The 18,424-nt window shown below is 41.0% G+C and overlaps 1 protein-coding gene across 1 annotated transcript in view; it reads right to left on the bottom strand.

The window, feature by feature from the left end:
- MUS81 (MUS81 structure-specific endonuclease subunit) overlaps positions 1–18,424 on the bottom strand; it is a 191,884-nt gene that overhangs the window by 35,876 nt on the left and 137,584 nt on the right. Inside the window, exons 4-7 of the mRNA XM_063437828.1 lie at positions 17,667–17,812; positions 17,106–17,204; positions 15,289–15,369; positions 13,976–14,064 (exon numbers count right to left, since the gene is read on the bottom strand). Coding sequence (XP_063293898.1) covers positions 13,976–14,064; positions 15,289–15,369; positions 17,106–17,204; positions 17,667–17,812 — 415 coding nt within the window. The remainder of the gene's footprint in view (positions 1–13,975; positions 14,065–15,288; positions 15,370–17,105; positions 17,205–17,666; positions 17,813–18,424) is intronic.

Below are 18,424 nucleotides of genomic sequence, written 5' to 3'. Positions count from 1 at the left end.
AAATTATCTGAGAAACACTTGACTGCCTTACCGGCCCACAGATGACCCCAAGTATGAGCTGCTGCTACAATGGGATAGATCTCGAAAAGGCTGAAGTTTCCCTGAAGGCCGGTAAGGAAAGCGCTTCTTGTGGCCACACGTCCCTGAACCAGTGATTACCAAAATTGCAGCCAAGCTCGAGTGGGCTGCTGCATCAGTCCAAATAACAGGAGAGTGCTTGGTCAGTGGGGGAATGAGCATGGAGATGCTGTTCCACTCTGCTAGGAAGTGCTTCCACATGATTAAAATCAGCTAGGACTGGTGGGTTGAGGACTATGGTGCCATCATCAGGCATGCCAGGTAGGAAATGTAGCCTGGAAATGAGAGATCTCCCTTGTGGAATGATACGCATCGCAAAATTGAGGTATCCCAGTAGAGATTGAAGATCCCTCCGAGTACCAGTACCTTTGGAGGAACTGGTCCAGTTCTTGCCTGATGCGTACCAACTTCACAACGGGGAGGCGTGCCTGTCTAGACAATGAGTTGAGTGAGATACCCAGGAATACCAAATGTGTTGTGGCCTGTTTGACAGGGGACATTGGGGCACCTAGTGCCAAAACCAGTGCATTGGAGCTAATGATCCTACGTGGGGTGAGGGATCCTGCCTCGACCAGTAAAAATCGACCAGTTGTGTATGGCCGTGGGCATCTGACCTTATTCAGGAGCAGCCATCGAAGAGTTTTTGCAAATATATCGAACAGCTTCCGGCTGCTCCTGGAGCTGAACGTAAGTCTGGTGGCAAGGTAATCATTATCCCTCCATTTGATGCCGTGGGTATGCCAGAGAGACGGATGGATTGGTAGTAATCTGAAGGCATTAGTTATATTCGACTTACTGAGCCAGGCTTGTTTGCCGGCCAGTAGTATGCTTGTATGGCATGATCCCCGGAGGCAAAATGGAGAGAGAATACTTCAGCCGGTATTAATGAATTTAAACTAGGGTTTTTGGAGAATGAGGCGCTGACAAATCGATAATCCAAACGTTTTTATTAGATGTGCTGTTGGTAACCCTTCCAATAGGGTTCGTGCGCCATGTAGAAAAAGGAGGGAGCGGAAAAGGACAGATCATAAAGCCTGATGTGGTCTCTCTTCGTAGCAATTTGTGGACGGCACAGTAGTAAGTTAGGACATTCCAGTGCCTGTTGGGAGTGCTACTAACCCTGTATGGAAACCCTCAGACAAACCAGAAATTGAATATACAGCAGGTGATGGGAGGGGTGGATGCGTAAATGCTAAACTAAGGTGTCAATGTTTTCCTCCGTCAGTCATTTCCTAGGGAAAAGCTTAGAAGGGCACATGGCTTTTGCATGTGCCCTGAAGCAGATGGAGCAAACATGCAACAACCTGCAGGCATTGTAGTTACATGCTCCAGCATTAAAGTTGTTGCATATCTGTGCCTTGCCCAGGATTACTATTGGTCTGCCCAGCTTATCTCTCTGTCCCCTGACTGACAGAAGGGTTGGAGGATGGGTAGGAAGTGGAGGGCTGAGATGTAGAGTGTTTTGCTTTGCAGGGACACATGTTGGAGGAGTGTGAGCTAGAGGAGCAAACTGCACAAGACAGGGGTTTCAAGACGGCGAAATGCCTGCAGAACAGCTCTGTGTCCAATTGACTCCAATCGATGTGAGTGTTGGACTGAGCTAGAGCCGCTGCTGCTGCCTTAGATGAAATCGACCTGTGAATCATAGAAGGCGAATCCCCCGTACTTGTGCCCCAAGTCCACCACCTTGTGTAGATAGAGGTCGAATTCCCCATCGCCTCTGAGGATATACAGAGCAGACGATGTCCCTGTGTAGTCCGAAGCAGAGAACGAATTTGGGGATGGAGAGCTTTTTATTGAGACGTGGGCCCCTTGTTTTGAGGATCACAGACATGTCTCCAAAACTAAAAGCTTTATTCTCTAGAATATCCTGTGAAGCTATAAGAAGAGAGACTAGACTAACATCCTTGCCTTCCATAATGACTTTCCTAATGTAAGCAGGAACGGAATTTTCACGGTTGATGCCATGTGAAGTGGAGGGAGTTATAGTAATTTTATTACCTTGCGTGTTTTGAGGTGGAGGTGCTCCGCCTGGAGTGTGATGTGCGCTGGTAACCGTAGGGATTATGGTTTCTATCTTGGTCATTCTCTCGTTAAGTGACTGAAGGGTGGACAAGATGGATGACAAAGTGTCTTGAAAGTGTCCCAAACGACTGACATTGGGCTCCTGGGGCTGGGATCGTTGGACTGGACCGTTAACAACTTAAAGAGTTCTGCTTTCCTAGCTGTGGTCAGGAAAGGAACGTTCCTATGGCGTAGTTCTGCTGCCAATTTAGGAATGGTCCAAATCTCAGAGACCCAGGGGTAGTGGTTATGAGAGATAGGTCTAATAGGTGTACTGGGCCCAGGGGGAGAGCCAAGTTGTCTTCATGGAGTGATTCTTGCAACATCCTATGTAGAGATTAGTAAACACAAAACTTTGAGCCAAAGGTGAAATACCGTATATGGCTTGCTAGCTAGTGCCGGTGGCGAAGAACTTAACTAACCGTGATAGGTGAATCCCTGCTAATTGCTAAGAGGCATGGAGAGGCTCTACCTATGATTTTGCCCTTGGGGAAATGTGGCCACCGAACAATGTGGTGGGATGTTGGCCTCTCGGTGACAATATAGAGAAAAACGTTTGGCCGTGACATGTGACATTCTAAAACAACCCCTGTAGAAAGAGATATGAGGCAAATAATCTAACGTGGGGCCATGTGGGCGACACCTCTGCATGAGGTGGGTGGGGAGGCCTCATGGGAACAAGAACTTAAACGTATTAGGGGCAGCTCCTGTCCCTTGCATCTAGTTCTCTATCCCTGGCTGGGGCTTGTCCTATGGAAAAGCAGTGTAAGCGTAACCGTACGAACCTAGTAACAGGATGGGATAGACCTTGACTAGAGAGCTGATGGGATAATGCAGTTTTAAAGATGCCTATTTAAAAGAGAATCAATTATTAACTAATGATAAGTGGAGCAATGGTTATCCTAGCGTATATAAATATACCCTTAATTAAGCCTAAGAGAGAGAACTCTTAATGGATAGGCGTCTCCTATGTGCACCTGAAAGAAAATTGGGGATATGTGTAATAAGTAGTAATGTATAATGTAAAACAGAAAATGTTTTTTTTACCAGATAGGTGTGGTAGTAACTCTATGTGTCTTAAGTTTGTCAACAGTATTGCTTGCCAAAGCTGGAAACAGATAGCACAACAGGAGATTTGTAAGATATCGTATAGAGGTTCCCGAACATGGGATGTAATAAGACAAGCCCCTTAACTGAGCATTAACGTGTCAACGTAAAAGGCAGTACGAGGCCTTGATGTACCAGTTATGATTGAATATGAGCGTAAGGAAATGGAAATACCTGAAACAAAATTGGCCGGAGGAACAACATTGTCCCAGGTTTTACTAGGAACTTGCTAATCCTAGGAAATAGGTACCTAAGATACACGTATGATATAAGGACAATTTAAGTACCGTGCAAAGGAAATTTGTATATACAGACTTGTATGTAATTGTGTTTAACCCCTTTAGGACGGAGTCAATAGTACACGTTCTGATCAAAACAAAACATAAACAGAAACTGGAATTTGCGCTATATGTCTGTTCAACCGTAATTCACCGCTGTCACATTAAATGCACCCACACATTTTATATATTTTTTGTTCAGGAGAAACAGGGCTTTCATTTCATATCAAATATTTATATATGAAACATAATTTATTATGAATAAAATTTAAAAAACGGTGAGAATTTTTTTATTTTTTTTTAAATTTGTAGTTCCGCCTCACATTTTAGCTGTAAATGTCATAATACTGTTAGGTTTTACTGCAAAAAAAATGCACATATTTGTAATCAGCGATGTCTCACGAGTACAACAGTACCCCCCATTAACAGGTTTTATGTTGTTTTGGAAAGTTACAGGGTCAAATATATAACGTTCCATTTTCAAATTGAAATTTGCCAGATTAGTAATGTTACCTTTGAGACGGTGTGGTAGCATGCAACAACCTGTAGCCTTTAAGTACTCTAGGATTTAATGTGCACATGATATAGCCAACGTACGAATTATGTAGTGTGCAACCGTACGGCTTAACTGACCAAATGCACTGAGTGTAAGAGACAGAGGAACAGCTTTAACAGTGGTTTAAACAAAATATATTAACGAATAGCTTTAAACTAAATGGATTTAAACATGCAATTAAACGAATGGAATTAAATTAAATGCTTTTATAACAACAAACAGAGAGCACTATTTTTCTGTTTTTATTCTCATTTTATGTATTTGGTGAATATCTGTGACACTGCAATTTGGAGGGAAATACCCATGAACGCTCAACACTCTGACGCTTGACCCTGACCTACCATCTACAAGGAACCAAGCTGTGCGACATATCCACAGGTGGGAATCATATCGCCCAGGTGCATATATCTGGAGCTGAAAAAAAGCTCCAGAAAATGGTCAGTGGCATTTTTCTTATTTTACCTCACCACCTATAGAATATACTACACTATATTCTGTTCTCAGATTTTCCATACGGACTCACCACCATACGAGTTTGAGGACACCCAGAAGGCGCTGTTTCCCTGTCCGTTTTCCTGACCTATACCTAGTTACTGCCAGATAGAAGAGACTCTCGTTTGGGAAGTACCAGCTGCCATACCCAGATCCAACACGTGCTAGAAACCTCACCATCGCACGTACATTTTAATGTGTATAAACTGAAAAAGGGAATGTGCTATATTTGACCCTGTAATTTTCAAGACACCATAAAACCTGTGCATGGGGGGTACTGTTGTATGTGTGAGACATCGCTGAACACAAATATGTGTATTTTATTGATTAATAAAATTAATAAAAGCGAATAGTATTATGACACACACTTAAAATAACATTTCTTATTTTCCCAAAGTTCTTTAAATTGTATTCATATTGAATTGTGTTTCATATATAAATATGTGATTTGAAACAAAATCCCTGTTTCTCCTGCACAAAATGATATATAATAAGTGTGGGTGAACTTAATATGAAATTGGTGAATTATGGTTGAAGCGCAAATTCCAGTTTTTTTTTTTTTTTTTTCAGAATGTGTACAATTGAATCCGTCCTTAAAGAACCACTATAGTGCCAGGAAAACATACTCGTTTTCCTGGCACTATAATGCCCTGAGGGTGCCCCCACCCTCAGGGACCCCCTCCCGCTGGGCTCTGGGGAGAGTAAAGGGTTAAAACTTACCTTTATTCCAGTGCCGGGCGGGGAGCTCTCCTCCTCCTCTCCGCCTCTGATCCTCCCTTTCGGCTGAATGCGCATGTGCGGCAAGAGCTGCGCGCGCATTCAGCCGGTCTCATAGGAAAGCATTTACAATGCTTTCCTATGGACGCTTGCGTGCTCTCACTGTGATTTTCACAGTGAGAATCACGCAAGCGTCTCTAGCGGCTGACAGTGAGACAGCCACTAGAGGATTTGGAGGCTGGATTAACCCTATTATTAACATAGCAGTTTCTCTGAAACTGCTATGTTTATATAAAAAAAGGGTTAATCCTAGAGGGACCTGGCACCCAGACCACTTCATTAAGCTGAAGTGGTCTGGGTGCCTAGAGTGGTCCTTTAAGGGGTTAAAACAATAAAGATGTGTTCTCTGTCTAAAGAGGTTGTCTTATCAGATTCTATAGATAAATAATAAAAAAGGCTTGGATGTTTTTTATGCATAGATAAAATATTCAGATATATAATTAATATGTATGTAAACAGGTTTATGATCTAAGGAGAAATCTGTTATGGAGTTTTTTTCCTTTGGAGTTTTCTTTTTTGCCTTACTTTGGATCTGTGCTTGACAAAGACCGTGTAGGTCGAAACGTTGCAATGGAGTGGGTTCAATAAAATTGCCTGATTTGTACCTTGGAGTGCCTCGACTTTTCTATTTTGTTATTCAGCATTTTGGTCTCTGGTACTGAGACTGTCTGAGTTGCACCCAGCTACATACTGCTTAAAGGGATAGAGTGCAGTTCCACACCCTACCATAATTACTTTGGATCTGTGGCATAAAAGAATGTGCTTCAAGGATGAATTCGATGGACTTTAGTCTTTTTTAATCCTAGACAACTATGACAATGACATTGGCCATAGAGTTGCCAATATCTTTGAACAATAGGGTAGCCAGATTTAGGAGACTTCTGCAAAGAAAGGGAAAATGAGGCCTCCATATCTAAAAAGTGATTGTGGTTTATCAGAGCCTGAGGTTGGGATATTTGGATTTTGCATGTACTGTAAGGCAGGTGTTATCCACTAGAGGTCGCCGCTATATGTGATATTAGAACATTTTCAATAGGGCATTAGTTGAGTGGAAAAAAAATGATTGGAAAATGGATGATTGATTTGACAGCAGGCATATTTCTTCATACGTTAAGGTAAAAGCCAGAGAAATGTAAAGATTGCAATTTTTTTGTACTGTTTTTTGGTTTAGTTAATTGTGCTGCCTAATGAAGAGCACTAGTACATCAATACAAAATGTGTGCTCAAGGGAAATGCATTTTTAAGTAAGGTGGTAAGACATATTGCTGATAAAATGGTCAAGTGTAATATATACATTTGTCAAATAATGGAAGGTTGCTGTATGAAATTTTTGGGGCCAGTGCAGAGAATAATTATTTGGAATGTGAGTCATAAGCAATACTCTTGCGCTCCTCAAATGTAAAAGGGACATTCCTGGCATCAACACAACCTGTATACACTGATCAGCGACAACATTAAAACTACCTGCTTAATGACGTGTAGCTCCCCCTCGTGCTGCCAAAACAGATCTGATGCGTCAATGCATAGATTCCGCAAGACCTCGGAACATGTCCTCTGCTATCTGGCACCAAGACATTGGCAGCAGATCCTGCCTCTATAGATAAGGTGCTCAAACGGATTGAGATTTGGGGATTTCGGAAGGCAAGGCAATATGTTGATACTCCTTGTCATGTTCCTCAAACCATTCCTGGGCAAGTTGAAGTGTGGCAGGGTGCATTATCCTGCTGAAAGATGCCACAGCAATCAGGGAGCACTGTGACAAACACCCCTTTTTATTCGAGTTTGCTATGAGCTCTTGGAGGGGCCTGTTTGCCAGCCTCCTGCCCTGTGACCCTGTGGTAGCTTATGTTTAAAAATACTATTGGTGCCTGCTAGGACAATTCAAACTTTCGAAGTGACATTCAAACTGTTGAACCCCCGAAGTGGCATTAGAACACATGGTGGCAGCCATCTTGTTTCATCAAACGCATCCAGCGGTGTTTGTTAGTCGAGTGCATGGATTCAAGCGGACATTCGACGGCACGAACACCGTTAAAACTTTAGCTTCTATGGAGGTTCAGCTATTCAGACGGGAGTCGAACGGCGTTCGGTAAGAAGATGCCCCAGAACAAGAAACATACACTAACTATATCCACAAACGGTTTTGTTCCGTAATTCAAACGTTATTTCGAATACTCGAAGTAGACCGCCCGCACAGCCTGATTCTCTGGAACTGTTTTGGGCATGAAACCATGCGTGCGGTCGGTCAAAATGGGACTTCCATAGAATTCCTGAACTGATCTGGGTGATTTTTGGATATGTTGGTCACCCAGATCATGGCTACTAGGTGGTGTAATAATTGTGGGGATTTTATGTGTTCTTGGGGTACTTTTGGGGATAGTAAAATATGTTTTTTTTTCTGCCTGGAGATAATGCAGTATCTGCCTCAATTATCTCCCAGGCAGAGAGGAGGGACTGTATGCTTGTATTGGGTGTGTCACATACCGTTTTGTTATTGGTTGTTAAGTTTGTGTCCCTGTCCCTAACAAGGTCCATGTGGGCGTACACCTTGCTTGGGGACTTGCATAAAAGGCAAGTGTGCCTCCATTAAAATCTATTCCAGCTTACACTCCAAAACTGTGTGTCGTCATGTTATTGGAGGGAAAGAAGATTTACTCCACTTTGTTCCAGCTTGCAGGGGATTCAACGGGGAAAGTCCTTTTAAGGACTAAAGCTCCCAGGACTGAGTGTCGTCCAGTGCCTGAGGGTGTCTTGAGCTAACTCCCCATTCGGCTCCAGGAGGGACCGGTTCCAGGACCCCAGCCAAGCCACGGCGACTGAGGGCAAGCGTGCTGAGGTTTGTCCCCTGTTACAGCTAGGAAGCGGTCCTTGGCGGGAGACCCAGCCGGGGTACAGGGAGCTCCGTTACAAACACCATTGCCATGAAGGCTGTAAGTAGTCTATGAAAATCTCTAGGTAGGTGATATGTGTAAGTAACATCCACATGAATGCCAGGACCCAAGGTTTCACAGCAGAACATTGGATAGAGCATAACTCTGCTGCTGCCAGACTGCCTTCTTCCCATAGTGCATCCTGGTGTCACCTCTTCCCCAGGTAAACAACACACACCCAATCTAAAATAAAACGTGATTTATCAGACCAGGCAGCCTTCTCCCATTGCTCCACGGTCCAGTTCTGATGCTCATGTCTCCATTGAAGGCACTTTCGGTGACAGACAGGGGTCATCATGGTGTCAGGAAAGACACAGGGATCCAATATGCAGAGTGCAAATAGGAGAACGTATACCAGGTCTCAGAATGGCCGGACTAACGTGGGTAAGGACAGAATAGTCAGGGACAAGCGGAAATCAAGGGAGCCAGAAAACAGGTAAGCGAATAAACAAGCAGAGTCAAAGGGAAGGAGAACACAAAAGTCAAACCAGAGCCAAGTCATTAACCAATATACCAAACCTGAGTATGCACTATAGGGAAGAATCAAGCTTGAATCACAACAGGGCAATAATTCATTGCAAGTGATCCCCTTTTGTAGTTTGGCTCTTTAATTGATAGCAACGCCCCTAAAACATCCCAGAGGCTGGATCTCTGCCTGTGCAGTGGCAACAGGTACCCTGACACATGGGCCCTACATGACGCAAAATGTGATGCACTGTGTGTTCTGACACATTTCTATCATGGCCAGCAGTAAGTTTTTCAGTTTAGTAGCCCTTCAGTGTGATCGGACTAGACAGGCTAGCCTTCACTCTCAATACGTATCAATAAGCCTTAGGCACCCAGGACCCTGATGCCAGTTCACCAGTAGTCCTTCCTCACACCACTTTTGGTAGGTACTAACCACTACACCCACAAGACTTGCTGTTTTAAAAAAGGTTCTGACCCAGTTGTCTAGCCATTACTATTTGTCCCTTGTCAAAGTCACTCAGATCTTTTCACTTGCCCATTTTTCCTGATTCCAACACACGAAATTCAAGGATTGCTTTCTTGCTGCCCAATATATCCCACTACTTGACAGGTGCCCTTGTAACAATATAATCAATGTTTTTCACTTCAGCTGTCAGTGGTTTTAATGATGTGGCTGATCAGTGTACATGTTTTGTCACGTATAATTTTACCAATTTTGCATACTTTTAACCAAGCACAAATAAATATTTTGCAACATTCTGCCGTCTCTGCTCCTCTTTCAAAATAAGTTTTTCTTAATTGTTACTGTACATGCATACAGGACCCTTACTGTTCTTCTCACCTATCTAGCAGTGTCCAAGAAGATAGTTATTTGCATGTCATCAGTAAGCACAAATAAGCTTTATTGGAATTACAATTTAGCCAACATCATTCATAAGTGGAAAGCTGATAAATGAACTACAAATCACAGAAACTCTTGCTCGGAGCAGAAAGAAAGCTCTGTAGAGAGAGCTTGCCAGCATCTCACCCTGACACCCTTGCAGTCATGGTTGCAAAGTGCCTAAAAAGTTCCATCTCCAGAGACCTAAATAAATGTCTCCTGATTTGCCAAGTAACATGCTGGAGTAGGCAATGCTTAATGCTGATGACGGGATTTGCACAAAATGAAAGATAAGCATTTTATATTTAAAGGGTTACTCCAACCACCATGACCACTTCAGTGATTTCAAGTGGACATGGTGCTTCGAGTCTGTATGTGAAGCGTTTCACTTTGAAACACTGCACATACAGAGGTTAACCTATGCCAGCATTATTAGCCAGCCCAGAACAAAATTAAAGGCTGGCTAAGGTCAATTTTGTGCAAAATTGGCTTTACTCGCCAGCACCAGACAGCCATGGCATGGCTCCATCCTCCTCTTTGACGTCCCTGGCATTACCTCAGCCCACCCTCCACGACCTCACTCCTCCTCTAGCAAGATGGAGTGTCATCAGACAAATGGCCTCTGAATAATGGAAGCTAAAAGAGACAATGTGTGACTATAAGAAAGTTGGCGATTTTTTCCAGATTAGCTATTCCAGCATCTTATTTGCCACTCAGTTTCAATCTGATACAATTCAGTGAACAGCCCTGTGAGAAAACATCATACTTTAGTTAGGTATATATTTTCTAATCCCACAGAAACTGGCAAACAGATGACTCCTCTATAATTTGTTCTGTTACAGACTCATATCTACAAATGAAGAATCAATGTGTACTCTGTAAAAACGTACACAAGTTGAGTCACACAAGTCTTACGTTATTCAGCAAGGGGAGTGTGACCACTAGATATACAATGACGCCCTGCATACTATACAAAGACGCACTGAACGCTACATGAATTGCACGTTTGTTACAAAGGAACTGCACTATTTTAGGAACATATAATAAAAAATAATTTTAAGTAACAGCAAAAAAAAAAAAAAAGTTAATTAAAATTTTAATTCCTACTTTGTCCTCATGAACACCATTTTATATGAGCACATTACATCACACAAAGTTTGCCAAACATATACTGGAGCAACAATAAAGTGTTCTTAATAACAAAGTATAGAGTTAAAAATGACAACAACTCACTTTTGTGGTTAAGATGCAGTACCAATGCGCCATTCCTTTGATTAATATCAACTATTTAATAACGGTGTGGTTGTGCTCCTCATTCATAACAGTACATGGCAAAACAGCAGTTTTTATGTACTGCCCATGAACATAAATAAATTATGTACGGTGTATCCAGGAAGCGGCTGGAGGACAGCCTCTGTTTTGTTTACATTCAAATAGCAGTACTAGGCAGCCTGTACAAGGTAGCCTGTAAATAAGCAGGAGTAAACACTCAAGGTTTTGAAAAGAAAGAAAAATAAATTTCTTTTCACAAATAGCACATATTTACAACACACAGTGAAGCAATGTATTTAGATTTTTGGCTAACCTAGTCCAGTCAAACCTATGCCCCCCTTCTCGACAATTATTTTACCACTATCATAGGCATCTACAGCTATCAGCACCTGCTTAAAAATAAAGAAATCTTGACGCAGGCTGAGAGCTGCCACCGCAGGCCATAGCCTAGTCAGCCAAGGACAAAATACTTCTCTGACTAAACAACTGACGAAACCAAGATGGACAGATGCTATGACAACCAAACTCCCACAGACATATAGCTGACAAATACATCATATTCTTCTGCACACTCATCACGTGTATATATTGATAAACATTAAATGAAAATTGTTGGTCTTTAGTATATAGAATTGATACCCAACCGCGGTATACCAAAATGTTATATGTAAAGTCAAAAGTTAAATTTTTATTTGTAAAAATTAATCCCAACACAATACAGATTGACATAAAAGAAAAAAGAATGAAAAAAAAAACACGTAAGAATGCACAGTAGTTACTTCATTAGACATTAACTAAAGAAATACTATAGGCTAGTGTGCATGTGCGGCAAATGGCCGAGCTGTACCAATCATCATATCCTCATTGACTCAATGCATCTCTAGGGGGTTTCAGCATCTCCATCTAGAGTGTGGAGACGCTGAACGTTGGTCCTGTAATCTTAACAGTCTAAATACTACCTTATCTCAGAAATGTTTATTATTAAAGACAAGTTTTCGAGTTTATGTTTAAATTATGAGAATTATGACTAATTGAAGATTATAAAGCATTTACTTCATTAGCCATTGATTAAAAGGAACTCTATAGTTACCAGAACAATTACAGCTCTACCACTTAAAGGACCACTCTAGGCACCCAGACCACTTCAGCTTAATGAGGTGGTCTGGGTGCCAGGTCCTTCTAGGGTTAACCCATTTTTTCATAAACATAGCAGTTTCAGAGAAACTGCTATGTTTATGAATGGGTTAAGCCTTCCCCCTATGTCCTCTAGTGGCTGTCTCATTGACAGCCGCTAGAGGCGCTTGCGTGCTTCTCACTGTGATTTTCACAGTGAGAGCACGCCAGCGTCCATAGGAAAGCATTATGAATGCTTTCCTATGTGACCGGCTGAATGCGCGCGCAGCACTTGCCGCGCGTGCGCATTCAGCCGACAGGGAGTAGAAGAGGAGGATCGGAGGAGGAGAGCAGGAGGAGATCTCTCCGCCCAGCGCTGGAAAAAGGTAAGATTTAACCCCTTTCTCCTTTCCAGAGCCGGGCGGGAGGGGGTCCCTGAGGGTGGGGGCACCCTCAGGGCACTCTAGTGCCAGGAAAACGAGTATGCTTTCCTGGCACTAGAGTGGTCCTTTAATGTACTTGTTCTGATTTGTATAGTACATCCCTGCAAGCATTTTGATGTAAACACTGCCTTTTCATAGAAGAGTTGCCTAGTAACTCCTCTAGTGGCAGTCACTCAGACAAACACTGGAGGTACTTCTTGGGTAAGAGCTGCACACTCTGCAGCACTGACGTTCAGTGTCTGCACGCCTTGCAAGGAGGCACTGAATGCTCCTCATAGAAATGCAACGATTCAGTGCATCTCTATGAGGAGTTACTGATTGGTGCAGCATTGCATTTTGCCGTGCGTGCACATTAACCTCCCAATGCTTTCCAATGGGAAAGCATTGGATTGGCTGAGATGGTAATTCCTGATGATCTCAGCCAAGGAGGCAAAGCCAGCACTGGTAGAGATGGAACAAAGGTGAGTTTAAAGCCTTTTTAAGAGGGCAAGCGGAGATGGCCACCTAAATAGTGTTTTTACACTGTAGGGTCAGGAATACATGTGTGTATTTCTGATTCTATAGTGTTCCTTTAAGTGACACTTCAAACGCGCAAGTCAAAGAAACCACATAGTGACCTCCTGGTCATTATGAAGGGGAGACAACAAAGTGAAAATGTTGTAAATTCCTACATAAATTCTTAATAATTATAACGTTTTGAGTTATTTTTTGTTTTGTTTAAAGTGAGAAATCTTACACACTTATTGCATTCCAGATTAAGGTAGCGTGTTTGTACTATTTTTTTAAATAAAAATTTAGTGAATCTTCATTAATATTTAGTTCATTTTAACAAATAATTTAACTTTTGTTTTCATCTACTAAATTTTGGTGTACACTGGTTTCTATACTATGTAACATCTGCCTGGCTGACATCAGGTGTCAATCTTAACCTTTTTTGCACCTGTAACACATAGAGCTACTGTTCGGGATCACCATTTACAAATGAGTGTGCCTAATCATGAATACTTCTATGTAGAATTGAAATGCTGTTGGTAGCAAATTAAGTCATTAACCAATGAGGAGTTCTGCAGCATAAGAATACTACATACCTCAAGGCAAGACTTCGGTATTGCTCATTAATATGAAGAAGGGATGGGTGTCCTGGAAAACATGGTGTATATGGCAGCCCTATATACAACCCACTTGCCATATTAGGCTCTCACTTAGAGCACTCCCATCACTCTCCCACTTCAGCCTTTCATTCTTCCCTCCCCAGACGTTTCCCTTTCTCTTCAGCTCTCCTCCCTTACCGCTAACTTTTGTGTCATCCATTATTTTAAATCCTCTGCCTGCTGCTAAAAGCAAATCCATTTTTTGGCCAGGGGGCTGCCCTAATTGTTCCTTGTAGCAGGTGCACTTTACGAAGATGAAATTACCATGGTTTTTAAAAAAAACAATTACCCCCTCTCAATTACTTGCTCCACACTGGGAATTGAATACAAACTTAGATGGTTTGTTCAAAGGCTTACTTGTCTCACCTAGCAGGGCTGTGAGTTTTGATGACCAGATCCTTCTGTATCAACGTACTGACGGAAGACCAAGCTGTGTACTTATTGTTGGCGTCAGTCTGCAAAAGAAAATATGCCCACAGATTTCAGTATAACAAGAAGCACATAGTATTTTCTAAAATAATTTAATTATAGTTTTAATTTGATCAGAATAATAAGACAAAACTAATAGGCAAAATAGTTACCACGGATTCCAACTAAATCTTTTTGTTTGCATCATTTTCTTCAAAATCTTGTAATGTAATTCACTAAAGTGAGAATGTAAAATTAATTAAAAGTGAATTTCAAATTTAAGGCAAGAGTAGCTAATGAAAAGCATCGGTGACCGGAATTTTTCCAGTTTGGCAATTTTGACTGTACATTTTTAATTCACTTTGAACTCACTTTAGTGAATAACCCTGAAAGAAAGATATTTGCAAACAAAACATTAAATAAATCTAACTTCAATGTGAGCACATAAACACCATTCAGGTCATAGAATGCAATAGGGTGTGATCACACTCAAAAACTATGAGAGCATTATTTAATTTAAAAAAGTGCCCACTACCAAGTTTGTGTGGTTGAAGAAGACGGTTTTTAAGAAACTCTGCTGCATATATGATTCCAGAAAACAATGGGATAGTGTTTGCTGGGGTGAATAAAAAGGAACGATCAGAAAGAAAAATGTCACATTCACAATTCCTCCTTAAAGGGGCAGTATAGTCACCAGAACAACTACAGCTGATTGTATTTGCTCTGGTGAGGAGAATCATTCCCTTCAGACTTTTTCAGAGAAAATGCAGTTTTTACATTACAGCCTAGTGATAACTCCACTGGCCACTCCTCAGGTGGCTACTAGAGGTGCTTCCTGTAGCACTGCCATTTAGTGTATCCACCTTCTGCATGGAGACATTGAACTTTCCTCATAGAGATGCATTGACTCAATATATCTCTATGCGAAGATGCTAATTGGCCAGGGCTGTGTTTGACTTGTGCTGGCTCTTTTTGGGTTTGTGTTCCTGACCTTATAGTGTTCGTCGTGTTCCTTTAAATGTGGTTTAAGCCATAACAAAAATAACTGGTCTCGTTAGGGTAGTGAAGTAGTTGCACTAACAGAAAAATAAATTAAAAATCAGAAAATCTAAAGAGAAAGATTTGTTTGACAAGAGGTTGAAAATATGGTTACAAAATATATTTTCACCAACATTCCTTCAAATATATCCCAATATGAGCAATTGTAAAGATGTAATAACGGTACAGATACAACAACAGTGATTATGGAGATGCAAGAACAGGGAACTCACCAGAGTGAATGATTTATCACACAGTGACTGAGCTTCTCTTTGTAGTTCTACTTTGGTCATGTAACCTTTGTAACTTGAACTCTAAAAAAAAAAAAAACAGATTTATTCTCAGACATTCTCTCTGACTGGGCGAGTGGTTTGGTTTTATATAGATAAAGGATTTTTTAGCTACACAGGTGAAGGTGCATTTTCTGTACCTGCACTCAATCTTCACCACCTCTGTCACGTGGATAGCTGACTCTAGCTGAGTTCTTTAGCTCAGCCAGATCCTGCCTGGTTGTCGAGTTCTCTGAACTCTACTGCTGCCCCCCACCCAAAAGCCTCTCCTGGCGCCTGTCTAGCTATTTGGACAGAGACTAAGGATTTAGCAGTCCCTATGCATGCTCTAAGGCCTGTGCCACCTTACAGAAGGGCTAGTGCTGATTCAATCAATTTTTACCACTGTAAACTGTAACCCTGTAGTAAAAGGAACCTGTTCAGAACTTTATTTTGCATCACAAGTTACTAATCTAAATGTTATACTACATATAATTACTAAGTGCATTAGTTGGCAGTGTGCTGAAAGCAAGAATATTGCTTCTGATACAAAAATGGTCCTTTATCAAATCTAAAACCTCTTTTAAAAGTAAGTTTACAGTTAATCATACTATTTGGTTCAAATGGAACCTAGAGCACAGGTTTATGGAGGTTCTACATGCCACAGGAACCAAGCTCTGTAGCATATGTGTATGGTGGTAATAAAGGGTTAATTTACCCTTGTTGTATTGACAGAAGAACTTAGGTAAACTTTATGCCCCTTTTGTATGTTGGGCAGACAGATAGCTGGGTAGAAGTAGTGACACAACTGTTCCCTGGGGGACACAAGCTGTTTGGGGGGAGGCCAGGTAAGAATAAATTGGAGCAGCACAAGAACAATCCAGTCAGTAATTGTTAGGTCAGGAGCAGGGTGGATGGACCCTTGCCCTCCCTCCCCTTTTATTAATTTATTTCTTTAGAAAAGGTCAAGTTCTGAAGAAGGATATGGTGGCTATTGGTTTTTAAATAAAATGTGGACAACCGGCAATTTTGTGGTTGGCAAAGTTAAAATGTTTAAAAATAAAGTTACATTTTATGAAATATGTTTTTATCATTATGAAATTATGGTTGAAAGCCCATTAAACTTTGAATAAACCCCAACGGCCTAGCCCATTTAAATTTAAATAAACTGTGATTATTGTGTGGTCTAAGTTATTGATAAAATACCATACATATAACCAGAGTTCGAAAGGAGAAAATAATTATGGAATTCTAATACTGTGCTCAGTGAGAATAGCTGATTGTTTCTTACTGTAATGATATATAAAACCGGGGCTAATTCACGTGTAAACATCCTGCATCATAATATGATCAGTTCATTAGGAGCATTGCTGATCAGTTCTTGTCGATTCTATAATGTGCATTAATGAGATCAGAGCACTAATGAAAATACATGCGGGTCATTAAATCAAAAATAACAGATTACAAATAAAAAAATATTACACCAGCATTCAGTCTCATATGTAAAGGAAAAACAAAAGCATAGATCATGTATTTTCCAACATGGCACACCACAGCTGATCACTTAATTTCTACTGTAATAATCTGCAGATATTCACAGCAGCCATCTGCTGAGTCACTGTGCTGCCCTGCAGTGAAATGAACAGATTCCCAGTACTTTTCCCAGTCATGCTTTATGAGAGGGAGAGGCTCAGATCTCCCTTTTGTCTGAATCACTGTCACCATCTGGTGTCAGTCTGTGGCAGGAGCGACACTGTGATGAAGAGAAGCGTATTTCTTACTTGGCTGTTTTTGTACAGTGTTATAAGCACTGCATATCCTCCTGACCGACGTTGCGGGACATATTCACGCAGTTTTTTGCCTTCGTTTTTTTTCTTCTTCTGCAATAATAAAATGAATCAATATTACTATCTTATGAGGTTCTACTAGCCAATACACAATGTATAAACAAGGTAATGTATGCACAACACATTTTAAATAATACTTTGAACTATATTGGAATTAGAGCCATAACCAAAAATGCAAGCAAAGAAGACTGATATTCCAGTTTACACAGAACATAAATGGTTAAATCTGACAGTGTAATGTTTGTGAACCAGAAACCTTTTCTATATTATCACCTGTGTCAGAAAACCACATTTTTCATCAGTAAATAATCTAGTTTCAAAATAACAACTCAAGATCTTATGTTGCCTGCAAAGAAATAATACATATTCATTACTGTTCTTTTAGTATATAATTTACCATATATTTTACTGTTAATAATACTTTATTTGGCTGCTACACAGTGTAAAATCTACATCTATCTTCGGTCTTAAAGGGTGAAACAGGAATCCACTTACAGAGGGAGATAGCCCTTGATGACTCTCTGCATGTGGTGCTTCTAGAACAGACTTGGTGGGAACAGGAGAAGATGCTCTCTTCGGTTCTCTTGCTCTAGTTGAATTTGAGCTGCAGCTAGGGAGAGAATGAATTGGAGCACTGGGCCCTGTAAAAGAAAAACTGATTCAATAACAAACAAAAATAAAAAAAAACATTCATCAGCTGAAAGATAAATATATAAAGATAAATAAGTACCCATAATGATCAATAAAAAGGGACACACTAGGCTACAGCATTAACCCCTTAAGGACCAAACTTCTGGAATAAAAGGGAATCATGACGTGTCAGACATGTCATGTGTCCTTAAGGGGTTAATAACATGCAAAAAAAACTGCAATTCATCAGCATCTTTTGCAATGACATCTGCAGTGATTACATTGAGGGTGGGACCCTCCAGGTACTTCTGCAGATTTTAAAGGGAGAGTAGCAGCATCATATAAATCCTTACTAGGCAGCAGATAATCTATGGGATTTGAAGCAAGTTAAACAAAATACAAACTGCTATGTGCTAACCGAGGGTTTGAAGTCCTATGCCATCCAGGCCTTAAAAGGTAATCGCCACAGTAAGCAATAGCCACTAGCCAGGAGTGAATTCCTACTTGCCAGGGATACATTTTCACTCACAAATGGCTAGTGTTTAGTGGAAATTTTGAGCCCTGTGCCTGTGCTAACCTGTTCACTAGTAGGCAATCATAACAGACAAGAAGGATTTTTTTTT

This window comes from Pelobates fuscus, chromosome 12 (genome assembly GCF_036172605.1).
Source record: "Pelobates fuscus isolate aPelFus1 chromosome 12, aPelFus1.pri, whole genome shotgun sequence".
NCBI lineage: Eukaryota > Metazoa > Chordata > Amphibia > Anura > Pelobatidae > Pelobates > Pelobates fuscus.
The sequence above is the reverse complement of the archived record's forward strand: the minus strand, read 5'-3'. Positions and strand labels throughout refer to the sequence as shown.